The sequence below is a fragment of the Schistocerca gregaria genome, chromosome 7 (assembly GCF_023897955.1).
Source record: "Schistocerca gregaria isolate iqSchGreg1 chromosome 7, iqSchGreg1.2, whole genome shotgun sequence".
NCBI classification, from domain to species: Eukaryota; Metazoa; Arthropoda; class Insecta; order Orthoptera; family Acrididae; genus Schistocerca; species Schistocerca gregaria.
In genome coordinates this window covers 468554072-468581752 of record NC_064926.1, presented here as the reverse complement: position 1 = coordinate 468581752, position 27681 = coordinate 468554072, and the positions used below count along the sequence as shown (strand labels likewise).

General features: G+C 46.0%; 1 protein-coding gene across 2 annotated transcripts in view; it reads right to left on the bottom strand.

Moving 5' to 3' along the window:
• LOC126281480 (uncharacterized) overlaps positions 1-27681 on the bottom strand; it is a 182637-nt gene that overhangs the window by 5198 nt on the left and 149758 nt on the right. For both annotated transcript variants that reach the window (XM_049980477.1, XM_049980476.1), the window contains one exon: positions 27314-27552. In XM_049980477.1, coding sequence (XP_049836434.1) covers positions 27323-27552 — 230 coding nt within the window. In that variant the 3' untranslated portion in view covers positions 27314-27322. The remainder of the gene's footprint in view (positions 1-27313; positions 27553-27681) is intronic.

The following is a 27681-nucleotide window of genomic DNA, read 5'->3' as shown; positions in this document are numbered from 1 at the left end:
CTAACCGATGATGGTCATAGTAGAGAGGATATAAAATGTAGACTGGCAATAGTAAGGAAAGCGTTTCTGAAGAAGAGAAACTTGTTAACATTGAGTATTGACTTAAGTGTCAGGAAGTCATTACTGAAAGTATTTATATGGAGTGTAGCCATGTATGGAAGTGAAACATGGACGATAAATAGTTTGGACAAGAAGAGAATAGAAGCTTTCAAAATGTGGTGCTACAGAAGAATGCTGAAGATTAGATGGGTAGATCACATAACTAATGAGGAGGTATTGTATAGGATTGGGGAGAAGAGGGGTTTGTGGCACAACTTCACAAGAAGAAGGGATCGGTTGGTAGGACATGTCCTGAGGCATCAAGGGATCACCAATTTAGTACTGGAGGGCAGCGTGGAGGGTAAAAATCGTAGAGGGAGACCAAGAGATGAATATACTAAGCAGATTCAGAAGGATGTAGGCTGCTGTAGGTACTGGAAGATGAAGAGGCTTGCACAGGATAGAGTAGCGCGGAGAGCTGCATCAAACCAGTCTCAGGACTGAAGACCACAACAACAACAACAACAACAACAACATACTTGTTGCGTTACATAAAGCACAATTACTAAGTTTTTGTGTAGAATGCTGACTGCTATTTTCTATACTCTGAAGCTGCATATGAATCACAACAGTTCACTTTGTTTTTAATTCTTATCAGTGTTCTGAGAGGACACTAGTGCAGTAAATATAAGTATTCCAGTACTTATATTTGTAACCAGTCTTGGTACCATTGCGTTGAACAAGTCATCATTCAGTGTTTGCAGCAGTCTCCACTTAAGAGTAGCTTCATATCTCTGAGGGCACAAATGCATTTTCTATTTCCGCTAATTTTAACATTCAGTGGCTAAAGCAATAATTTATCATTATTGTACTGAAATCACAGTACCTATAAAATATTGATATTTCTGCAGTAACAAGAGCATCAGAAAGTCCATATTCTAAAATACAATAGAGTTTGAAGATATTGTATTAATACAAACGAAATTGTATCACTTTAATATTGTACAGTGGTTAAAGGGAGTTTCTGAAATCTAGCCTGACATTCCTATCACAAAATGTAATAACATATTAGTACTTTCCAAAATACACTCCTGGAAATTGAAATAAGAACACCGTGAATTCATTGTCCCAGGAAGGGGAAACTTTATTGACACATTCCTGGGGTCAGATACATCACATGATCACACTGACAGAACCACAGGCACATAGACACAGGCAACAGAGCATGCACAATGTCGGCACTAGTACAGTAAATATCTACCTTTCGCAGCAATGCAGGCTGCTATTCTCCCATGGAGACGATTGCAGAGATGCTGGATGTAGTCCTGTGGAACGGCTTGCCATGCCATTTCCACCTGGCGCCTCAGTTGGACCAGCGTTCGTGCTGGACGTGCAGACCGCGTGAGACGACGCTTCATCCAGTCCCAAACATGCTCAATGGGGGACAGATCCGGAGATCTTGCTGGCCAGGGTAGTTGACTTACACCTTCTAGAGCACGTTGGGTGGCACGGGATTCATGCGGATGTGCATTGTCCTGTTGGAACAGCAAGTTCCCTTGCCGGTCTAGGAATGGTAGAACGATGGGTTCGATGACGGTTTGGATATATGGTGCACTATTCAGTGTCCCCTCGACGATCACCAGACGTGTACGGCTAGTGTAGGATATCGCTCCCCACACCATGATGCCGGGTGTTGGCCCTGTGTGCCTCGGTCGTATGCAGTCCTGATTGTGGCGCTCACCTGCACGGCGCCAAACACGCATACGACCATCATTGGCACCAAGGCAGAAGCGACTCTCATCGCTGAAGACGACACATCTCCATTCGTCCCTCCATTCACGTGTGTCGCGACACCACTGGAGGCGGGCTGCACGATGTTGGGGCGTGAGCGGAAGACGGCCTAACAATGTGCGGGACCGTAGCCCAGCTTCATGGAGACGGTTGCGAATGGTCCTCGCCGATACCCCAGGAGCAACAGTGTCCCTAATTTGCTGGGAAGCAGCGGTGCGGTCCCCTACGGCACTGCGTAGGATCCTACGGTCTTGGCGTGCATCCGTGCGTCGCTGCGGTCCAGTCCCAGGTCGACGGGCACGTGCACCTTCCGCCGACCACTGGCGACAACATCGATGTACTGTGGAGACCTCACGCCCCATGTGTTGAGCAATTCGGCAGTACGTCCACCTGGCCTCCCGCATGCCCACTATACGCCCTCTCTCAAAGACCGTCAACTGCACATATGGTTCACGTCCACGCTGTCGCGGCATGCTACCAGTGTTAAAGACTGCGATGGAGCTCCATATGCCACGGCAAACTGGCTGACACTGACGGCGACGGTGCACAAATGCTGCGCAGCTAGCGCCATTCGACGGCCAACACCGCGGTTCCTGGTGTGTCTGCTGTGCCGTGCGTGTGATCATTGCTTGTACAGCCCTCTCGCAGTGTCCGGAGCAAGTATGGTGGGTCTGACACACCGGTGTCAATGTGTTCTTTTTTCCATTTCCAGGAGTGTATTAAAATTGCTAAAGACAAAGTTCAGTATATGACAATGACACTAACTACTACATGCATGATATAACTTTTCTCTTTTAAAAGGGATGCTATGAGTGTAAGCAAATGGTCACATCTTATGGGCTGATGAGGAGAGATGTAAAGGAAACAAGCTCACAGGGCAGGTGGCACACTGGAATCAAACTTGCATGGTGCCCCCCTAAATTCTAAAATTTCACAGGTCCCATAGTCTGTCCTAGCAGATGACTCTCCCCTTGCAGTCACACCTAGACACTCTCTAAAGCAACCGTGTCATAGTGGATATATACTGACAGGAATGTCTTTCCCCAACTATCGCAATCTGCCTATTGGGGCTTCTGCTTAGAATTCCTAGCTGCACATGAGGGAAGCATTGTTTGGTGTGCGCTAATGGTGAATGGTTGATGCAGCATGCATGCAGGTACTCCTCCTTTTGTTTGTGAACCAGACCTTTTATTTGTGTAACAATGCTTTCACTTTTGAACCAGTGCTTTCACTTGTGGACAAGTACTTTCGTTTGTGAACCAGTGCTTTCACTGAGGACCTGAGCACTGCATGATGACTATTTGAGGAAAATTCTGGTGAGTTGGCCTTGTGCATTTCTTAGGACAGCCGCCTTTCGATTTCTGGAGGCCTTTAGTTTCATATGCACTAAACACCCTCTACCCATGTACTTAGCATTACTTTTTGCCGACCGAGCGAGGTGGTGCAGTGGTTAGCACACTGGACTCGCATTTGGGAGGACAACGGTTCAATCCCGTCTCCGGCCATCCTGATTTAGGTTTTCCATGATTTCCCTAAATCGCTTCAGGCAAATGCCGGGATGGTTCCTTTGAAAGGGCATGGCCGATTTCCTTCCCCATCCTTCCCTCACCTGAGGTTGCGCTCCGTCTCTAATGACCTCGTTGTCGACGGGACGTTAAACACTAGTCTCCTCCATTACTTTTTGCCAATGCCAAGTGTCCACATGGATGATCTTGTTGAATTCTAAAACAGTTATGGAACTTCATTCACATGCAATGGCACCTGCTCACACTGTATCTTTTTTTAAACTTTTGTTCATAGTTTCCCATGGCCTCTCTGAGGGAGAAATTTTTAATGTTTATGTTGACCTTTCTTGAACTTGCATTAACCATAATGAAGGCTCCCACCTACAAACATACCATTTGTTTGTTTCTTTGCCCATACTTTTTTATTGTGCAAATAATGCCTAAATTGTGTGTACACATCATATTTCCCCCCTTACATTTTTGTTAAATAATGTGCTGTATCCTAATAAATAGCTTGTCTTGCTGAAAATTCATCCCCTCACCTTTTATTGTTTCACTTTCAGACTTCTATTTCTGTTCTCCTTAATTTCCATCATTCAGTAGCTGTGATGTGCATTGTATAGTGAAACGCTTATGATTCTACCAGTGTTACCACACTGATGACCCAGAATTCTAGCAGACCCGTTCTACTGAACCCATTCCTCATGTGTTCCATGCTGTGCACTTTCCCTGTTAGGCTAACTTCAAGCACCTCTGTGTTGTATCATAAGCTCCACGTGGTGTTTAATCCCTGTTTCCCTTCATGCCTGCACTTTTATGACTGCCAAGTATACTTTTTTTTTTTATCCTACACTTATGTCCAAACTGCAGCCCACATACGGAAATGATCCTATCTGGTCAGATGGAGTCCATCTTACCTGCTGGCACAGGCAGCCGATTTAAACCAGTTCCTTGCACAGTTTGCACGCCCCATGAGTTCTGCTACACCTCAGGTCCTGTTCCCATAGCCAGCTCATCAGTCAAACAGAGCTTCTGTCCATCTCCCTGCATTCGACTTCTGTGATTTACGCCTATGGTTTTCCTCCACTGATGCAATCCTTGCTGCCTTGCTGGATCCAGAATCGTAACTGCCATCTGCTTCACATCTGCTGTGCAGTGAGCTACGTTAATTTAAGTATTAACTGTATTTTTCTTACTTGTCATCTCTTCTTCCTCCCCAGGGGCTCAGCATTCACTTGCTGAGTACGAGCTTGGCGACCCTGGGGTCCTGAGCTGGGGACTGGTCAGCGCCGCCAGTCTCCTGTCACCGTAACCCCCGGACATGCTTCAGCGACCACCGTACGGCACGGCGGTGAAATGTTGTGTGCTGCGGGGAATGGTAATCTTGGCTTGACCGCCTGGATTGCGAGGAAGGCCAACCTCTATAAAAACCCCTCAATCTTTTGGTGTGCTCTGCATCTAGAAGATGCATGGCTGTTGGGGTGGAACAGTCGCAAGCGGGCAACCTCTGGGGCACCTGCCGCACCCCAGTTGTATAAGGCTTAATCAGGCACGCGGGGCTCTGTCTGAGTGGACCTTTAGTTCCCTAGCTGCTCGTGGGACCGCAATGGACCCTTCGACCTCTACATTTCCCCCTACCAGTGGCTTGGGTGGGTCACTGGTAGGAAAACACACCCCATCGAAAAAGCGGCTACGCGCTGCGAGTCCTCCAGCTCCTGGTGTTACTAGAGATTTAACAGACTGTTGTAACGGAGCACATGCTGATAATCAGAATGTGTTTTTGATTATTAAACGGAAGGAGGGTAGCTTTGAGAGGGTTTCTTCCTTTTACATCCACAAGGGTCTTGAGGGAATTGCAGGAACACTGAAATCTGTGAAGCAACTGCGCAATGGGACTCTGTTAGTTGAGACTTCTAGTTCTCGTCAAGTCGCTTCCCTTCGGAAAGCAACCTGTCTAGGAGAGTACGCTATCGAGACCGAGCTCCACTCCACTTTGAATTATAGTAAGGGTGTTGTGACGTGTAGGGTCTTGGTGGATATCCCCATAGACAAGTTAAAATCTGAGTGGGCTGACGATGGTATTGTTGACGTGCAGCATATTATGAAACGAGTCGATGGGGACCTCGTCAAATCTGACTCGTTTATTCTCACGTTCAGTTGCCTGAGACTCCCAGAGCAAATTAAAGCGGGGTTCTTATGTTTGCCAGTACGGCCATATTTCCCCAACCCAATGTGCTGTTTTAAATGTCAGTGCTTTGGGCATACTACATTGGGGTGCAATGGGATAGCCACTTGTGGTAAATGTGGTCAGCCTGCCCATGACGGAGCCGATTGTTCATCGCCTGTGAAGTGCGTGAATTGCTCTGGGAGTCACCCTGTCTGGAGCCGGATCTGCCCCATCTATCTCGACGAACGGAAGGTACAGGAGATTAAAACATCTAAGCGCATCCCCTATGGTGAGGCCAAGAAGCTCTTTAAAGCCATGCAACCTCCTGTGTTTTCAACATCTTTCACTTCCGCTCTGAAAAAACCGGTACAAATGGCCACTGTTGCTACGCAAACGGAGGTTGCTAGTGTTAGCACTAATACCTGCGTTTGCCAGTGCACTTGTGGTGCTGCAGTTGTTTTGCACCCTGCAGCTCTCCACACTACGTCGGACAAGGCCGTGGTTGCTGACATTGGGGTCCTTCCTGCCTCTCCCCATATGGCGCCTTCTGCCCAGGCGAGTAAAGCTCCAACTGTTGACAAGGTTCTGCATTCTAAACCCCCCAAGACAAAGACACAGAAAGTGAAGGTTTTGCCACATGAGGAGACTAGTCAGGGTCAGTCCGATGACGAGGCCATCGTACTGTCTGACATCTCCCGTGGGTCGTCATTGGAGCTTATGGACATTGATGTCGACCGGGGGTGATCTTCTCGCCCCAGGAATAAATCTCCGGCCAGTACGGGCTCTCCTCCAAAGCACAGAGGCAGGGTGAAAGTTCAGCCACCCTGATCACTGGCTCCCATATTACAGTGGAACCTGAATGGGTTCAGGACACATGTGGCCGAATTACAACTCCTTATACGAGAGTGCCCCTTGTGCTTATGTCTCCAAGAGACACATTTTCGGGCCACTGATGCTCCTTCTTTACGGGGCTATGCCGTATATCAAAAAGATGATCTGACGGGGGAAAGGGTAAAGGGTGGTGGTGCGGTTTTTGTCTGTGACATGCACCCCTCATCTGAGCTCCCTCTCGTCACCGACTTGCAAGCAGTTGCAGTTGACATTCTTGTGGGTTGGAGGCTCACAGTCTGTTCAGTTTATTTACCACCTCCGGATGCAATAGACTCTGAGGCTCTCACGGACCTTATTCGCCAACTCCCCTCCCCATTTCTTCTTCTGGGGGACTTCGATGCTCATAATGTCTTATGGGGCTCTCCGACTACTTGCCCCAGGGGTCGCATTCTGGAAAGCCTCATGATGTCTGAAGAACTGTGCATCCTCAACTCTGGTGCTCCCACTCATTTCTATACTGCTTCTGGGTCGTCATCGGCTATTGACCTTTCCTTTTGCTCTCCAGCACTCGTGGATTCTGCTCTGTGGGAGGCTGCTGCTCACCTCCATTCTAGTGACCACTTCCTCCTTTGGATTTGCCTCCTGGATGAGGCTGTGGCATTACCAGTGCCGCCCCGGTGCCACCTCTGCAGAGCTGACTGGACACTTTTCAGCCAACTTGCTGTTTTGGAACACCGTGCCAGCATCCATAAATGGGTAGACCTTGTTACAGCCATGATCTCCCATGCTGCTGAATTGTCAATCCCACGGTCATCCAGTCATCCCAAGAGGCGTCCTGTCCTTTGGTGGACCACTGAGTGCCTCTCAGCCATCCGAGCCCGCAGTGCAGCTGTGCATCGCTTCAAGTGCCGTCTCAACTGACAATCTTGTGGCAGGGGCCAAAGCGCGGCGAGTGATTAAAGAGAGCAAACGACGGCTATGGCAATCGTTCTTGAACTCCATCTCTCGCTCCACTAGTTCTATGAAAGTATGGGAAGCCATCAGGAGGATTTCCAGGAAACTCAGCCAACTACCTGTCACGGCATTGCTGCATCAGGGATGTCTCTTCACTGTGCCGAGAGACATTGCCCAGACACTGGCCATGCATTTTGCGGATTCTACCGCCACTATTAACTGTGATCCAGATTTCTGCTGCTATCACACTGCCATCAAGAGGGGTCACTTTGACTTCCGGTCTCTAAATTCTGAACTCTATAACTGCCCCTTCACAATGTGGGAACTGGATTCGGCACTGTCTGTGGCTCATGATACTGCACCTGGCCATGATCAAATCTGGTGCAGTATGCTGCGGCACTTGTTGCTGCCATCCAAGGAAGTTTTCCTGAACTGTTTTAATATGATATGGTTACCGGCATGTACCCTGACTCATGGAGGGAGGCGATTTTGATTCCCCTCCTCAAACCAGGGAAGGACCGAACGCATCCCAGTAGTTATCGCAGTATTGCTTTGATGAGCTGTGTTGGAAAGATGTTGGAACGCATGGTCAACCGACGCCTGGTTTGGCTGCTCAAGACCAGGCAGCTCCTTAGCCCTTCTCAGTGTGGCTTTCAGAGATGTCGTTCCACTATAGACAACTCGACCCTGCTTGAGGCCGCCATCCAGCAGGCCTTCCTACGTAACCAGCATTGTCTAGGTGTCTCCCCATCTTCATTCGGTCCTTTCTTTCTCACCGCCTCTTTCGGTATCGGGTTGGTAACGGGCTATCTGATTTGTACGTGCAGGAGAATGGTGTTCCTCAGGGCAGTGTTTTAAGTGTCACCCTCTTTCCCATCGCTATTAACAATATCACGTCCACTATCCAGAGTCCTGCCCAGTTCCCCCTGTTTGTGGATGATTTTGCTGTTTTCTGTTCTTCCTCCAGTCTTGTCACTGCTAGTCGACAGTTGCAGCTTACAATAAAGCGCTTAGAGGCATGGACTACAAAGACGGGTTTTACCTTTTCTGCAGACAAATCTGTGTGTGTTCATTTTAATCATTCTCGCCGTCCTTTTACCCCCCCCCCCCCCCCCTGTCCTTTTAGAGACACTGTGAGGTTCCTGGGCCTCACTTTTGATTCCAAGTTGTCATGGTTGCCTCACCTTAAAGACCTCAAGGTGTGGGCCCTGAAGGCACTGAATATTTTTAAGTGTCTGAGCCATCGGTCCTGGGGAGCAGATCGGGCGCGTCTGCTGCAGTTTTATAGGGCTTTTGTCCGATTGCGTCTTGTCTATGCTTGCACCGTGTATGGGTCAGCAAGGCCTTTGTATCTGAAGATCCTTGACGCAGTACACCATGAGCGTATCAGGCTGGCCACTGGTGCCTTCCGTACCAGTCCCATCCCCAGCCTGTGTGCTGAGGCAGGGGAACTGCCGCTCGCCATCCGGCGGAAACTCCTCATGGTGCGACGGGTGTGTCATTTCCTTGCCTGTCCTACCTCCCCTGCGTACCCTACCGTTGCCTGACCGCCTATGGAATGTCTCTTTTCCAGTCGTCCCAGGACAACGAGACCATTTGGGATTCATGCCAAGCATTTGCTTGAGTCCCTTGGTGTGGAGCGTGTGGCCCCCCAATGACAAGGTTTTACTTGCCTGTCTCCCTGGTTGCTCCAGAGGCCCAGCATCCTTCTAGACTTGTTGGAGAACCAGAGGAGCTGCACTCCAGCGTTTGTTTTTATCTCCTTATTTTACAATATTTTAAACCAGTATCCGGACCATGTACCTTTATTTACGGATGGCTCTCAACAGAGGGACTCTGTTGGTTGTGCTGTTGCTTTCGCTGATCGAGTCATCAAGTTATGGCTTCCTGCGGCGTTTACCATCTTTGATGCCGAATTGTTTGCAATCTTGTAGGCATTGGAGCAGATGAGATGTGTTCCCAGTCTTAAGTTCCTCATCTGTTCTGACTTCCTGAGTGCCCTTCAGACCATGCAACACTTGTACCCAGCGGATACGGTCATCCAGAACATCCATGATGCCCTACTCCACCTGCAACGGCAGGGGAAGGAGGTTTCTTTCTGCTGGGTGGCGGGGCACGTGGGTATTAGGGGAAACGAACTGGCGGATGTGGCTGCCAAAGATGCTTGTTCCCTCCCTCACGTTGTTGAATGTGCCATCCCCCTCTATGCTGTTACCTCCCTTTTGCGTTTTCGTGTTTTGCGTCAATGGGAAGAGGAGTGACTGGTGACAATAAGCTGCGTCTGGTAAAGGCCACTACGCGACCATGGCGTACGTCCTACCAGTCATGCAGGTGGGATGAGAGTCTCCTCACTTGCCTCCGCATCGGGCACAGTCCCTAAACGCATGGTTTTTTACTCCGGCGAGAGGATCCCCCAATCTGCAGTGCTTGTGGCATCCAGATTACTGTCTGCCACATTTTACTTGACTGTCTTTTATTCTCTGACCAGAGGGCGGTGGTTTCTTTGCCACCAGATTTGCCCTCTATTTTGCAAGACGACGCAATGACTGTGGTTAAGGTCTTATGGTTTTGTGTCCTGTCCAATTTGTTGCCTCAGATTTTAGGGAGAGGGTTTTAATGTGCTGCTGGGTGACTGGCTCACCCAGGTTTTAGGTAAGAGGTCCGCCAGTCACGATTACCTCCTTGTTTCCCTTCTGTTTCTGTTCTCTTTTCCTTGTGTTTCCTTTCCTTTTTTAGTGTGTTCCTTCTCCTCTTGTTTTGCCTCTGTATGTGGGGATTTGTAACTGTGTCAGCTCTTAGCTGTTCTCCTTGTTCGCTGTTCATCTTAGTCCCATCAGTGCATGTGTTCCTGTTTTTATGTGTTTGGGCACTGATGGCCACACTGTTTAGCGCCTGTAAACCTCAAACACCCCCCCCCCCCCCCCCCCCCCACACACACACACACATACACACACACACACACACACACACACACACACACACACACACACACACACACACACACCACCTCTTCTTCCATGTGTTTTTGCTTTTAGGAAGCTTTACTTTTCACGTACTAGTAATAGTGTTCCATAGATTTCGAGTTTGTTTTGAATACAGTCAGAGAGAGTCCCTTCAGACAGCCATAGTGCCACTAGTATCAGTGTCATCGTAACTGCCAACTGCTTCACATCTGCTGTCCAGCGAGCTATTTTAATTTAAGTATTAACTATATTTTTCTTACTTGTCACTTCTTCTTCCATGTGTTTTTGCTTTTAGGAAGCTTTACTTTTCAAGTACTAGTAATAGTGTTCCATAGATTTCATGTTTGTTTTGAATACAGTCAGAGAGAGTCCCTTTAGTCAGCTGTGGTGCCAGTAGTGCTAGTGTTTGTTTTGAATACAGTCCAGAGACAGGTAGTGCTTATTTTCATTGTTTTCAACAAGAAGTGTCTAGTAACCACAGTTTGGTCAGCTGTCAGCCGCCTTTAGTGAAGGAGCAGTCTAGTTAAAAGTTGATTAACTCTCTTCAGTAAATTGATTTCTTAGGATGGATAGGATGTGTGACTGCTGTGTGTGGATTCAGGAGGAGCTGGTCACTGTTCGCGAACAGCTGATCATGTTGATGGCTGCAGTCAGCCGTCTTCAGGCTGCTGCCTCGGAGTGTGGCAGCAGTGGGGAGTCTGGTGCGTCACATGGTATAAACCAGGTGTTACATGCTTCACCCACGGTCCCTGCTGTCAAGACATCTTCGTGGATACTGGGTGCGGCTGGGCCACCCTAACCTCAAGGGGAGTGGCGGGTTCAATGGCGTTTGCATTGAACGAGGCGGAGGGCCAATGTGGAGGCTGGCTGTGTGACATCCCCTGCTCTGCCTGTGAGTGGACATGTGGCCACTCTTTCAGCAAGGTGTGAGCAGGAACACAGGAGGGGGGGTTATTAGTGATTGTAGTGATTGAGAGCTCCAATGTTAGGCAGGTGATGGAGTGCCTTACGGAAATAGCAGAAAGGTCAGGGAAGAAGGCCAGTGTTCACTGTGTCTGCTTGCCGGAGGGGTCTCATCTGAGATGTGGAGGAGGCCCTGCCGCTGATGATAGAGAGCACTGGGTGCACCCGACCGCAAATTGTTGCTCATGTCGGCACCAATGACTTCTGCCATCTGGGGTCAGAGTTCATCCTCAGTTCATACAAGTGGTTGGCAGAGTTGGTGAAGGCGGAAAATCTCGTTCGCATGGTGGAATCTGAGCTAACTATTTGTAGTATCATTCCCAGAACCGATTGCGGTCCTCTGGTTTGGAGCCGAGTGGAAGGCTTAAACCAGAGATTCAGATGATACTGCGGAGATCTGAGGTGCAAATTTCTCAACCTCCGCTATTGGGTGGAGAAATGTAGGGTCCCCCTGAATAGGTAAGGCATGCACTACACACAGGAAGCAGCTACAAGGGTAGCAGAGTATGTGTAGAGTGCACATGTGGGTTTTTTAGGTTAGAGAATTCCCTCCCTAGGCCTGACAAGACCCCTCCTGAGATGCAACAAGGTAGCAGTAGGCAAAGCGCAACAGGGAATAACAATATTAATGTGGTAATAGTAAACTGCAGGAGCATCTATAGAAAGGTCCCAGAACTGCTCTCATTAATAAACGATCACAATGCCCACATAGTACTAGGGACAGAAAGTTGGCTGAAACCATAGGTAAACAGTAATGAAATTCTAAACTGAGATTGGAATGTATACCGCAAAGACAGGCTGGACAGTGAAGGGGGAGGCATGTTTATAGCGATAAAAAGTGCAATAGTATTGAAGGAAATGGACGGAGATCCGAAATGTGAAATAATTTGGGTGAAAGTCACGGTTAAACCAGGCTCAAACAGGGTAATTGGATGTCTCTATAGGCCCCCAGGCTCAGCAGCTGTTCTGGCAGAGAACCTGAAGGAAAATTTGGAAAATATTTTGAGTAGATTTCCCCTCCATGTTATAGTTCTGGGTGGAGATTTTAATTTGCCAGATATAGACTGGGAGACTCAAACATTCATAACGGGTGGCAGGGACAAACAATCCAGTGAAAATTTTTTAAGTACTTTATCTGAAAACTACCTTGAGCAGTTAAACAGAGAACCAACTCGTGGCGATAACATATTATACCTTCTGGTGACAAACAGACCCAAACCATTTGAAACAGTTAATGCAGAACAGAGAATCGGCAATCATAAAGCAGTTATTGCATCGATGATTTCAGCTGTAAATAGAAATATTAAGAAAGGTAGGAAGATTTTTCTGTTTAGCAAAAGTGACAAAAAGCAGATTTCAGAGTACTTGATGGCTCAACACAAGTTTTGACTCTGGTACAGATAGTGTTGAGGATCAGTGAACAAAGTTTAAAACCATTGTACAATATGCATTAGCTGAGTATGTGCCAAGCAAGATTGTAAGAGATGGAAAAGAGCCACCGTGGTATAACAACCGAGTTTGAAAATTGCTGCGGAAGCAAAGGGAACTTCACAGCAAACATAAACATAGCCAAAGCCTTGCAGACAAAAAAAATTACGCTAAGCGAAATGTAGTGTGAGGAGGGCTATGCGAGAGGTGTTCAATGAATTCGAAACTAAAGTTCTATACACTGACTTGTCAGAAAACCCTAAGAAATTTTGGTCTTATGTCAAAGCGGTAGGTGGATCAAAACAAAATGTCCAGATACTCTGTGACCAAAATGGTACTGAAACAGAGGATGACAGACTAAAGACCGAAATACTAAATGTCTTTTTCCAAAGCTGTTTCACAGAGGAAGACTGCACTGTAGTTCCTTCTCTAGATTGTTGCACAGATGACAAAATGGTACATATCGAAATAGATGACAGAGGGATAGAGAAACAATTAAAATTGCTGAAAAGAGGAAAGGCTGCTGGACCTGATGGGAATCTACTCTGTAGGAATCAGTATGGGTTTCGATAAAGACGTGTGAAACTCAGATCGCGCTATTTGTCCAAGAGACTCAGAGGGCCATATACGTGGGTTCCCAGGTAGATGCCGTGTTTCTTCACTTCCGAAAGTTGTTTAATGAACAAAGTAAGAGAATATGGACTACCAGACCAATTATGTGATTGGATTGAAGTGTTCCTAGATAACAGAACGCAGCATGTCATTCTCAATGGAGAGAAGTCTTCCGAAGTAAGAGTGATTTCAGGCGTGCCGCAGGGGAGTGTCGTAGGACCATTGCTATTCACAATATACATAAATGACCTTGTGGATAACATTGGAAGTTCACTGAGGCATTTTGCGGTTGATGCTGTAGTATATCAAGAGGTTGTACTATGGAAAATTGTACTGAAATGCAGGAGGATCTGCAACGAATTGATGCATGGTGCAGGGAATGGCAATTGAATCTCAATGTAGACAAGTGTAATGTGCTACGAATACATGGAAAGAAAGATCCTTTATCATTTAGCTACAATATAGCAGGTCAGCAACTGGAAGCAGTTAATTCCATAATTTATCTGGGAGTAGGCATTAGGAGTGATTTAAAGTGGAATGATCATACAAAGTTGATCGTCGGTAAAGCAGATGCCAGACTGGGATTCATTGGAAGGATCTAAGGAAATGTAATCCAAAAACAAAGGAAGTATGTTACAATACACTTGTTTGCCCACTGCTTGAATATAATCACCAGCGTGGGATCCGTACCAGACAGGGTTGATAGAAGAGATAGAGAAGATCCAACGGAGAGCAGCACATTTCATTACAGGATCATTTAGTAATTGTGAAAGTGTTATGGAGATGATAGGTAAACTCCAGTGGAAGACTCTGCAGGAGGGATGCTCAGTAGCTCAGTACGGGCTTTTGTTGAAGTTTCGAGAACATACTTTCACTTAGGAGTCAAGCAGTATATTGCTCCCTCCTACGTATATCTCGTGAAGAGACCATGAGGATAAAATCAGAGAGATTAGAGCCCACACAGAGGCATATTGACAATCTTTCTTTCCACGAACAATACGAGACTGGAATAGAAGGGAGAACCGATAGAGGCACTCAAAGTACCTTCCGCCACACACCGTCCGGTGGCTTGTGGAGTATGGATGTAGATGTAGATGTAGTTGAGTGACCTGAGCTGGCTGTCACAGTGAAGATTCATGACATCATAACCAAGTCTCTGCAGTCTGACAGCCACTATAAATTAAAAGAATACCTAATCACATGATTAACATCGCCCAAAGTGCATTGCTCCCAAGCACTATTTTCTTTTGAGGAATGTTCCAATATGAGGCCCACTCAGCTCCCACATGTCCATGCCTTAATCAAACCCTATGTCATGCTGGATAAGCTTTTATTCCACAAAAGGAATTTTCTGTTGCCTTCTGTGATCTTACGGCACTCTCCACACAGAACCATACAGATATCAATGTCACCACCATTAATAGCAGACTGGATGTTCTAGTCCCTTGACCTGCCCACTGACCTCAGCAAGCTCTCGACCACATCTGTCATCCGGTCCCCTTACACCCTCCCGCCACTCTGGAGCCCTTGTGCCACTACAGTAAGAAGTCCTTCAGCTGCCCTGAAATACAAGCAGCAGTAGCACCTCAGGGTGCACAGTCAGACCCAACAGAGCTCATTGGGGATTTGAGCAGTGAGATGGCTGGTTTAATCACTGTCATCACTTGTTTACACCTTCCTGCGTCTGTGCCCCCTCCCCAACCAAAGCCCTGCACAGTCCACATCTACATCTACATCTACATATACATTTATACTCCGCAAGCCACTCAATAGTGGTGTGTGACAGAGGGCACCCTACATGCCACTGTCGTTACCTCCCTTTCCTGTTCCAGTCTCGTATGGTTTGTGGGAAGAACGACTGCCAGAAAGCCTCTGTGCACGTTCAAATCTCTCTAATTTTACATTTGTGATCTCCTTGGGAGGTATAAGTAGGGGGAAGCAATATATTCGATACCTCATACAGAAACGTACCCTCTCGAAACCTGGACAGCAAGCTACACCACGATGCAGAGCGCTTCTCTTGCAGAGTCTGCCACTTGAGTTTGCTAAACATCTCCGTAACGCTGTCACGCTTACCAAAAAGCCCTGTGACAAAACACACCACTCTTCTTTGGATCATCTCTATCTCCTCTGTCAACCCAACCTGGTATGGATCCCACACTTATGAGCAATACTCAAGTATAGATCGAACGAGTGTTTTGTAAGCCACCTCCTTTGTTGATGGACTACATTTTCTAAGGACTCACCCAATGAATGTCAACCTGGCACCTGCCTTACCAACAATTAATTTTATATGATCATTCCACTTCAAATAGTTCTGTACGCATACTCCCAGATATTTTACAGAAGTAACTGTTACCAGTGTTTGTTCTACTATCATATAATAATACAATAAAGGATCCTTCTTTCTATGTATTCACAATACATTACATTTGTCTATGTTAAGGGTCAGTTGCCACTCCCTGCACCAAGTGCCTATCCGCTGCATATCTTGCTGCATTTCGCTGCAATTTTCTAATGCTGAAACTTCTCTGTATACTACAGCATCATCCACGAAAAGCCACATGGAACTTCTGACACTATCTACTAGGTCATTTATATAAATTGTGAAAAGCAGTGGTCCCATAACACTCCCCTGTGGCACACCAGAGGTTACTTTAACGTCTGTAGATGCTTTTCCATTGAGAACAACATGCTGTGATCTGTTTGCTAAAAACTCTTCAATCCAGCCACACAGCTGGTCTGATATTCCGTAGGCTCTTACTTTGTTTATCAGGCGACAGTGCAGAACTGTATCGAACACCTTCTGGAAGTCAAGGAAAATAGCATCTACCTGGGAGCCTGTATCTAATATTTTCTGGGTCTCATGAACAAATAAAGCGAGTTGGGTCTCACATGATCGCTGTTTCTGGAATCCATGTTGATTCCTACAGAGTAGATTCTGGGTTTCCAGAAATGACATGATACATGAGCAAAAAACATGTTCAAAATTCTACAACAGATTGATGTCAGATATAGGCCTATAGTTTTGCACATCTGCTCGATGACCCTTCTTGAAAACTGAGACTACCTGTGCTTTCCTCTGTGATTTCAGTTGCTTTTCTATTCCTTGGACACTTACTTCGATGTCAACCATTTTTTCGTTCATGCAAGGATTTAGAGAAGGAACTGCAGTGCGGTCTTCCTCTGTGAAACAGCTTTGGAGAAAGGTGTTTAGTATTTCAGCTTTACGTGTGTCATCCTCTGTTTCAATGCCATAATCATCCCAGAGTGTCTGGATATGCTGTTTCGATCCACTTACTGATTTAACGTAATACCAGAACTTCCTAGGATTTTCTGTCAAGTTGGTACATAGCATTTTACTTTAGAATTCACTGAACACATCACACATAGCCCTCCTTACGCTAACTTTGACATCGTTTAGCTTCTGTTTTTCTGAGAGGTTTTGGCTGTGTTTAAACTTGCAGTAAAGCCCTCTTTGCTTTCATAGTAGTTTCCTAAGTTTGTTGTTGAACCACGGTGGGTTTTCCCGCCCCTCAGAGTTTTACTCGGGCACGTACCTGTCTAAAACGAATTTTACGATTGCCTTGAACTTATTCCATAAACACTCAACATTGTAAGTGTCGGAAGAGAAATTTTTGTTTTGATCTGTTAGGTAGTCTGAAATCTGCCTCCTATTACTCTCGCTAAACAGATAAACCTCCCTCCCTTTTTTTATATTCCTATTTACTTCCATATTCAGGGATGCTGCCCTGTTCTGCACTTACAGAGTCGAAAAGTTTGGGTCTGTTTGTTATCAGTAGGTCCAAGATGTTATCTCCACAGGTCAGTTCTCTGTTTAATTGCTTGCGGTAATTTTCAGATAGTGCACTCAGTATAATGTCACTCGATGCTCTCTCCCTACCACCTGTCCTAAACATCTGAGTGTCCCAGTCTATATCTGGTAAATTGAAATCTCTACTTAACACTATAACATGCTGAGGAAATTTAAGTGAAATGTATTCCAGATTTTTTCTCAGTTGTTCTGCCACTAATGCTGCTGAGTCGGGAGGTCGGTAAAAGGAACCAATTATTAACCTAGCTCGGTTGTTGAGTATAACCTCCAGCTATAATAATTCTCAGGAATTATCCACTTCTATTTCACTACAGGACGAACTACTACTAACAGCGACAAACACGCCACCACCGGTTGCATGCAATCTATCCTTTCTGAACACCGTCTGAGCCTTTGTAAAAATTTTGGCAGAATTTATCTCTGGCTTCAGCCAGCTTTCTGTACCTATAACAATTTCAGCTTTGGTGCTTTCTATCAGCATTTGAAGTTCCACTACTTTACCAATGCAGCTTTGACAGTTTACAATTACAATACTGATTTCTGCTTGGTCCCTGCATGACCTGACTTTGTCCCGCACCCTTTGAATCTGTTGCCCTTTCTGTACTTGCCCGAGGCCATCTAACCTAAAAAACTGCCCAGTCCACGCCACACAACCCATGCTACCCGTGTAGCCACCTGCTGTGTGTAGTGGATGGCTGGCCTATCCAGCAGAACCCGAAACCCCACAACCCTATGGCGCAAGTCAAGGAATCTGCAGCCCACATGGTCGCAGAACCGTCTCAGCCTCTGATTCAGACCCTCCACTCGGCTCTGTACCAAAGGTCCACAGTCAGTTCTGTCAACAATGCTGCAGATGGTGAGCTCTGCTTTCATCCCGCTAGCGAGACTGGCAGTCTTCACTAAATCAGATAGACGCCGGAAGCCAGAGAGGATTTCCTCCGATCCATAGCGACACACATCATTGGTGCCGACATGAGCGACCACCTGCAGATGGGTGCACCCTGTACCCTTCATGGCATCCGGAAGGACCCTTTCCACATCTGGAATGACTCCCCTCGGTATGCACATGGAGTGCACATTGGTTTTGTTCCCCTCCCTTGCAGCTAAGGTCTTTACCCTCATGGACCACACGACTGTAGCAACCTCTTCCCCTCTCCTGCTCATGCACATTACACCTCACCCATCTGGCGAGCTGGAGGAACCACATGATGCTAGGCCCATGTGCTGGTCTCATGAGTGCTTCAGCAGTGATCCTGGCAACTGCAGGCCACCCTGCTCAACCCAAACACAGTTAGCAACTGACAGTAGGTGTGCCTGGGTGCTCAGAAATTTACCAGCACCTGCTGTTTTTGGCTAATTGCCATAATCCTACCCTACCATTCACTTTACCTTATTGAGACTGTCTCTGACTTGTTAATGTTGCTGTGAAAACTCCTTCTCTTGTCCAACATACCATCCCACTCCCTCCCTCCCCCCCCCCCTCCCCCTCAACCCTTTCCTTCTCATTGCTGCAAATGGCTCCATCATCCACTCATGCAGTCCCCACACCCATCTTGTTTATCTTGGCCTTGGAAGAGTGCCTTTTGGCTTTCACTGTGGCTGATATCACCTGCCTGATCCTTAGTGTAGATTTATCTCCCATTACAGTCTTCTCCCCTCCTCGGTGATGGTATGTTCTCAAAACTTCAACAAAAGCCCATACCGAGCTACTGAGCGTCTCTCCTGCAGAGTCTTCCACTGGAGTTTACCTATCATCTCCATAACACTTTCACAATTACTAAATGATCCTGTAATGAAATGTGCTGCTCTCCGTTGGATCTTCTCTATCTCTTCTATCAACCCTATCTGGTACAGATCCCACACTGGTGATTATATTCAAGCAGTGGGCAAACAAGTGTACTGTAACCTACTTCCTTTGTTTTCAGATTGCATTTCCTTAGGATCCTTCCAATGAATCTCAGTCTGGTATCTGCTTTACCGACGATCAACTTTATATGATCATTCCATTTTAAATCACTCCTAATGCCTACTCCCAGATAATTTATGTTATTAACTGCTTCCAATTGCTGACCCGCTATATTGTAGCTAAATGATAAAGGATCTTTTTTTCTATTTATTCACAGCACATTACACTTGTCTACATTAAGATTCAATTGCCATTCCCTGCACCATGCATCAATTTGTTGCAGATCCTCCTGCATTACAGTACCATTTTCCATTGTTACAACCTCTCGATACACCACAGCATCATCCGCAAAAAGCCTCAGTGAACTTCCGATGTCATCCAAAATTGTTGCTAAATGATGTGGGATCTTTCTTTCTATGTTTTCACAGCACATTACACTTGTCTACATTGAGATTCAATTGCCATTCCCTGCACCATGCGTCTATTCGCTGCAGATCCTCCTCCATTTCAGTACAATTTTGCATTGTTACAACCTCTCGATATACCACAGCATCATCTGCAAAAAGCCTCAGTGAACTTCTGATGTCATCCACAAGGTCCTTTATGTATATCGTGAATAGCAGTGGTCCTACAAAACTCTCCTGCAGCACACCTGAAATCACTCATACTTTTGAAGACTTCTCTCCATTGAGAATGACATGCTGCGTTCTGTTATCGAGGAACTCTTCAATCCAATCACACAATTGGTCTGATAGTCCATATGCTCTTACTTTGTTCATTAAACAACTGTGGGGGACTGTATCGAACGCCTTGCAGAAGCCAAGAAACACGGCATCCACCTGGGAACCCATGTCTATGACCCTCTGAGTCTTGTGGACGAATAGTGCGAGCTGGGTTTCACATGATTGTCTTTTTCGAAAGCCTTGCTGATTCCTACAGAGTAGATTTCTAGTCTCCAGAAAAGTCATTATACTCAAACGTAATATGTGTCCCAAAATGCTACAACTGGTCAATGCTAGAGATATAGGTCTATAGTTCTGCACATCTATTCAACGTCCCTTCTTGAAAACAGGGATGACCTGTGCCCTTTGCCAATCATTTGGAATGCTTCGCTCTTCTAGAGACCTATGGTACACCGCTGCAAGAAGGGGGGACCAAGTTCCTTCGCATACTCTGTGTAACATCGAATTGGTATCCTATCAGGCCCAGCGGCCTTTCCTCTTTTGAGCGATTTTATTTGTTTTTCTATCCCTCTGTCATCTATTTCGATATCTACCATTTTGTCATCTGTGCGACAATCTAGAGAAGGAACTACAGTGCAGTCTTCCTCTGTGAAACAGCTTTGGAAAAAGACATTTAGTATTTCGGTCTTTAGTCTGTCATCCTCTGTTTCAGTACCATTTTGGTCACAGAGTGTCTGGACATTTTGTTTTGATCCACCTACCTCTTTGACATAAGACCTAAATTTCTTAGGATTTTCTGCCGAGTCGGTACATAGAATTCATCATCAATGTACCTACTCCTATGATATGGCTGGCTTAACACCATCAGCACATCAGGGAGATTTTTGTCCTTGTGGAAAGAGAAGGGGCTGTTCTCAACATAGAAAATGTGTTTCAGGATAGATGAGATTAAATTATTAGGGCACACCATTTCCACTTCTGGCCCAAGTCCCCAGCCAGAGAAAGTAGGAATTTCCATGTCCTGTGACATATAAGGAATGCTGCAGATTACTAGGCAATTTTTTTTCTTTCTTAAAAAGGTGGCCTCTGTTCAGGAGACTCTCACCACTGCCACTGCAAGGCAACCAAACAAAGGATAAAAATCCCATTCTGTTGACACTGCCTGTGACAGTCAGTTTTGAGAGCACTAAGTGCAATCCTGTCAATGCGGCCCTCCTGGAACACTCCCCTCCTTTCACCCTCACTGTCATCACTGATGTGAGTCAGTCCATGATCAGTGCAGTACTTCAACAGCATGTTGGAGACTCTTGGCAGCCACTTGCCTTATTTTCCACTAAGCTATCTGACCCCAGAGCAAATGGGCCACATTTGATTGGGAATTGCTCACCATCTATGAGACAATGAAGCCTTCCACCCTTCCACTGAGTGATGCATGTTCATTATCTTATCTCTTACGACAGGATTTTGACAGGCAGATGACATCCAAATTTTGCCATGACAATTCTGCCAGCAGGAGTACATGGCTCAGTTTAGTGCTATGTTCTTTCCAACCTTACACACCTTGCATACACGATGCCTTCTACAATGCTACCATGTGTTGTACTGTTTAGCAGCTAAGGTGGTAATAGATTTTTTACCCTTTGTTCAGTCACCTTGCAATGCAGTAGTGAGAGTTTCGTAAACAGAGGCTATGGTTTTTAAGGAAGCAATAAAAATTGTCTAGTAATCTGCAACACTCCTTCAACCAATTTATTCATTGGCAGAGAAGGGCTGAGTTATATTGTATGATAAGTATTTGTGTACACACGTAAATGATCCATGATATGTCAAACTAACACAAAGAGAATGACAGGAAATCCACCAGCGGCAATTGCAGAAACTCTTGGGCTGTGTTGAGGAAGATGCATGATGCCAGAAAGTTAAATGTCTTAACCTTTCTGACAATGAGCTGTAGGTATTTTCATAGGACAGTTAATGTGGGGTTGGGGGGGGGGGGGGGTGCATATGCTAGTTTTAGTTTCCAGAGGAAATGCAGGTTTATGCTTTTGTGTCTAGTTTCCTTTCAAAATGACAAATATTGTTTGCAGCTATTTTTCTTGTTCAACAGAGCTGACTTTTCCATAGTGCAAGCATTTTCATTAAAGACTATTATCCACATATATTTTTTATCTCTGCACAGTATAGGCTTTTTTCTTTGTGCAAGTGTTGTAAAACTCAGATTTTTTTTCTGTTAGATATTTAGTCCCTCTTGTGGGCAAACACTTGTAGGAAAAATATCAGATCCTTCACAATGTGTCATGAAAACAAAATAAAGGATAAAATAAAGATTAATAACACATATAATCCATTAGTATAGTGTGAGTGAATGTAGCAGGAATTGGTTAACATTTTTGCCCATACTGGTGACCCCGAATTTATTCATGAGTGCTACAAGAACTCTCATTCCATCATGCAGTACACAATGGACTACTTGCTGCCTGTTAGATTGCACATGAGCTAACTAGGTTTCCCAACGGATGCCCCAGCTTCGTTTTCCAATTTTACACCTTGTGTTCCTAATTGTTTGATGCAGTTTCTCAACACACCAGTAGCTGTACCCAACAGGACAGCATTTCTACATTTCCACAGCCCCGTGTACCGGCATCAGGTACAAACAAAAACTTTTTGTTATGCTGCATGAATCTGCTGCTGTGTGGCAGTGTTCCATACCAACAGAACGTGTTTCGTGAACAAAACTTTGCATGAGAATATTTTACATTGAATGTGAACTTACCACATGTACTGAGTGTTCAACAAGGGCTGACACAATGGGCTCAAACACCAATTACTATGTTTATAAATTTCCCAAGTGCCAGTGTGAACTTTCCACCTGGGCCAGTGGCGTTACAAATCGAGCTGGATGCTCAGGACAGCAAAATTTCATGTTTATAACAGAACTCCGGATTTTGAACCAGCCCCCCTATCCCAAACCTCCTCTCCACACTAGCAGCGTCTGCTTTATGAGTGTTTCCGATGGCACAGACCATTCCTGCCATGTCTGCTGTGTATGTTCCTCAAACATTAGGTGATTTCAACAACTTTAATGCACTTGTAGAGAGGGGCCCGGAAACTGTACTCTATCATTTTCTTCACATTGGTCGACTACGGTTGACCCTTCCACACTGGTCCATTCTATGCCTGTTGGTGTTACTCCACCAAACGCCCAACTCATTGATTTCTTGACCATGGTTAAGCCAGCCGTGCCTACCGTGTCACATGCGATTGACAGTGTCATGAACTGGTACACTGCTACTGCACTGAAGCCACTTCTGCTGCAGACCTATGGACAGGGAGTGGCAGCTTCTGACAAACCATGACACCAAGACTCCCCGATCCATTGGCCTAAACTACTGCCCCTTCGCAAGAACCACCCACGCACATGGTTTGCCTTGGTCAGCTACGTCCTGCAGCACAGCATCGCTGAAGACAACTCCAAATTCCTTTGCTTACTGTGTCACCTCCTTGATGAACCAGACCTGATCTGTGATATTGTGGCTTCGCCTCCCGCTGTCGACAACTATGTGTTCACCCGATGCACCATCCTTGAGTGCCTATCCAGATCTACAGAGGAAGCTATCTGCCTCATCGTCAGTCATGAGTCACTGGGTTCCAGATACCCGTCGCAGCTCTGGTGTCATCTCCGCACTACGACTGACACACATCATATGCCAGAGCATCTGATTGCTCAAACTACCTCCAAAAGTTCAAATTCACCTTCTCCATCTAACTTCCGCCCAACTGGATGCTAATCTGAAGATCACAGACCAGGTTTACAACATCCTGTCACCTCTGCATAACCCCCCACCCCACCCAACCACCCACCCTCCCCGGGGGTCCTTAGACCTCAGGGTTTGGCACACTTGTGCCGTAGTTTCCATCATTTTGTACAGAGTGCGCATGAGTTGCCTGTGCTCACATGCGGACCCAATGCCACCTGGCAGATGCCTCCGTAACTCCTCGCTTACCAGCTCTACTGTGGTGCTACTATTGGAGAAATCTATGGACATGACCCCCTCCACTGCCATTTTAGCCTCATGCAGCTCGACGGATGATGCTGTACACTGATCTGCTTGGGAGTGTTGGGGGTTCTCTGTATATAGGATTCTGCCAGAGACGTGACAATGTCCTCTTTATATGCGGCCTGAATGCTTAACATTACCCATGATAGGGTGTCGGCTCACTCACCTTCGTGGCACATCCGTGAAGCTTTAAGTGTTCATTGCCAGTGTTTGACAAGCTTATTGTTCTAGGGGTAGTACGCTGTTGTACTAAATCATTTCACCCTGCACAGTTCACAACGTTGCTGGAAGAGGGCGAATTCAAACTGGCAGCCCTGCTCAATGGTGATAGAAGCTGGGCAGCCAAAGTGTGAGATACACATTAATAAAAGGGCTCAGGCCACTGTGTCAGCTGTGATAGTAGTGAGGGGAATTACCTCTACTCAGCGGGTAAACCTATTGATGTCAGACAGTATGTAACGAGAGGGGCCAGAGGAGGTAAGAGCCCAATGACACTGATGTGTATGTGTTGAAATTATCGTTTTGCTAAGTCAAACGTACCGATGGAGGGTTGTGCATGACATTCTACTTTTGCACACTGACAAGCCACACATGCTCATGCCCAACTGCAACACTGTTTTATCAAGCCAGGCTAAATGAAACATTCAGATACCAGACATGCAGTGCCAAGTACGCCAGGGTGTGCCATGTCATGAATACTATTAAAAATGCCCCAGCAGAGAGGTGCAGGAATCATTGGATGTATGTGTCCTGTTGAAATGTCACACCAGATGGGTGATGGGAACCTGAGAAGTGTCCATAAATCGAGTTTGAGTCCTGTTTTAGTATCAGAGTGCAATGTAACAAGTTTAGAATCATCTGTTTGCAATCTAGGGAGCCCACTGAGGTCCAGTTGTGAAGATAATACTGACACACAAGATAAAAAATTGGCCACAACATTGTCTGCCCCTCTGACATAATGTATGTCATTTGTAAACTGGCATATGAGGTCCATATGATGGAAACATCTCGGGATGAATCCTCACCTGGGTTGTGGAAAGCGTATATGAGTGGTTTGTGATTGGTAAATACCACAAGATGATGACCTTCAATATCATCTTGTGAATGTTTGATAGTGGTGTCAATAGCAATCAGTTTCTTGTCGAAGGTCGACCATTTGTGTTGAGAATCAGACAGTTTGTGGGAGAAAAATCTGTGCGGCTGTACAACAGAACTCACAGATTGCTGAAGCACCACCCCCACTGCTGCCTCACTCACATTTGTAGTAAGCGAAATTGGAGTGTCAGGGATGGGGTGAATGAGCTTAAAGGCCTTGTGTAAGGCTGACTTGACGTTATCAAATACATGTCACATGTTGGGAGTCTAGGTTACTGCCCAAGACCCTGAAGTGTTTTTGCCCGCGAGAGCGTCTGTCAATGGGGCTTCTATGTCAGCGGCTTGGAGAATGTGTTTGCAGTAGTAATTTACAGTAATACACAGGAAGTGACGGAGGCCCTGAAAGTCTTTGGGCAAAGGCACAATACTGACAGCCTCGACCTGTTCAGGTAGGGAGTGGATGCAGTTGGCAGAAACCACGTGGCCCAGAAAAGTGATACTAGTGCAGTTCTATTGTGACTTAGCATTGTTCCATGTAACACCATTTGCTTGTGAGAGTTGTAACACTGTATTTAAGTGGAGTTCATGTTCCTTGAGTGAGGAAGAAAAAATTAACAAATCATCCAGGTACACATACACAAAGTCCAGTTTTCCAACCAACAAGTCAATGAACCTTTGCCACATCTGTGCAGTGTTTTTAAGACCAAAAAGCATAAACAGATACTCACACAATCTGAACTGGGTGAAGATGGTGGTTTTTTCAACATCCTCTGATGCCATTGGCAGTTGGTGGCACACCTTGTGACAGTCAATTACACTGAAAATTTGTGCCCCGTGCAGTTGGGAAGCAAAATCTTGAATATTATGGGATAATTATCTAACGTTGTTCTGGTTTTAAGCACTTGATAGTCTGTTCAGAGATGGAAGGTGTCATCTTTCTTGGCATGAAATCAATGGGTGATGACCAACTATTAGAAGAAAGGTGAAAAGTCTTACTTTCTAAAACTGTGTTACTAGAGGAGGCTAAAATGCACATGTTTTAGCTCACGCAGGCTGGCGTGAGGAGGGAAGGACTATACTGACGTGAGGTCTGGAACATGACAAGGAATTAGAATTCAGAAAGCGAACGTAGCTAGTTGATACTTAACTTTAATTCATTTATGATGAATGTCGCTCTTGACGGTACATGATTCACAATATTATCTGTTCAGATTATAGTAACTGAAAATGGCGCCTTGCTAGGTCGTAGCAAATGACATAGCTGAAGGCTATGCTAAACGGTCATCTCTACAAATGAGAGCGTATGTAGTCAGTGAACCGTCACTAGCAGTCGGCTGTACAACTGGGGCGAGTGCTAGGGAGTCTCTCTAGACCTGCCGTGTGACGGCTTGTCTGCAATCACTGATAGTGGCGACACGCGGGTCCGACGTATACTAATGGACTGTGGCCGATTTAAAGGCTACCACCTAGCAAGTGTGGTGTCCAGCGGTGACACCACAGATTCAATGGAGAGTACCATTGTCGATCGCAGACACCGATGGGGATGGTGCACCTACACCCAATGAAGTATGATTAACCTTTAATGCACATGCTTGTGTTTCCCCGGTCAGTGGGTCAGCAACAGTGACAGTGATCAACTGGTAGTCCCTGTTGTGGAGCTCGGTGGCATGCTTGTAGGTGTCGTGAACACAGTGTCTGTCCAGCAGTAGAAAAGTCACACGGCGTTGGCGGTGGGTGCGAGGATGTGGTGCAGGGGCTGGGGACATGGCCATGTGTGACAGCTTGATGACCTGCTTACGAGGGTCCATGTACTCAGCTTGCACGGTGGCAATGTGTAAGTGGAGGGCTTTGTTGTTGTCCTGAAGCTCGTCATTGTGCTAATTTAATAGAGAGCACTGCAACGGTACCTTCAGCTAGCTCACACAATAGGACGAGAGGAAAGAAATACCAGAACTGGTGGTGCAGTCTACTGAGTTAAAGATTACTGTACCTCAATGTATGTTAGGTGAAAGAGCATGGACTAAGAGAAAACCCACTCCGAGCCTCAGTTCATCTGCTTCGGCCTTTAATGAAATTCCACTGTAAGGGAGTGTTAATGTCCTGCAGTTTGAGGTTTAAATTAGGGGGCTAATTCGACAACTATTGAGAAGTTACATATCAACATCTTTGTTTTCCAAGCTCTTTGGGAGCAGTCTGTGGTCTTGCGTGAAGCTGTAAACATGTGTGTACCGGGAATCAACCATATATGATTTGGACCAATAAAATGACACATTTTACATGGTGTATAGTGTACATCACTGGATCTGGCAACCACACACACTAAACACATAAATCTACATCCACCATAAGTAGTCTGTTTTGACCAGAAATACATTAGAGTGAAACAAGCTTGTGTATGAGACTGAAAGCATAAATACAAAGTTAGAAAAGATGTATGTGCTTGTTGTAGAGCAGTGAAAACTTTTTGCGAGTGGAGTACAGACCTGCTGGGACTAGACACCATCATCTGATGCACAAACATTCTTGTCGTCATCGGCCCAGCAGGGTAGTGAAGTCACCTCTGAGGCTGGTACATCTGATGAACTCTGTGCGCCATGCCCATCCACACAGTAGCAGCGGCCACGCCAGCACTGCCATGCTACAAAGTCACCAGAGGCGCAGCACCTCGGCAGCCCATCCTGGCGCCCCTCCGCTTCCAGCAGCAGACGCGTGCGTGCGCAATCTGCACACAGACACACAAAACCTTGTGCTTTCACACTACAGCTCTTTCTTGTGTTGGGATATTTCATTACTTCCTCTTACAAAGGAGGGCAGGCTGATTTTGAGCTTATTTAGAATGCTCTTCCTCAGC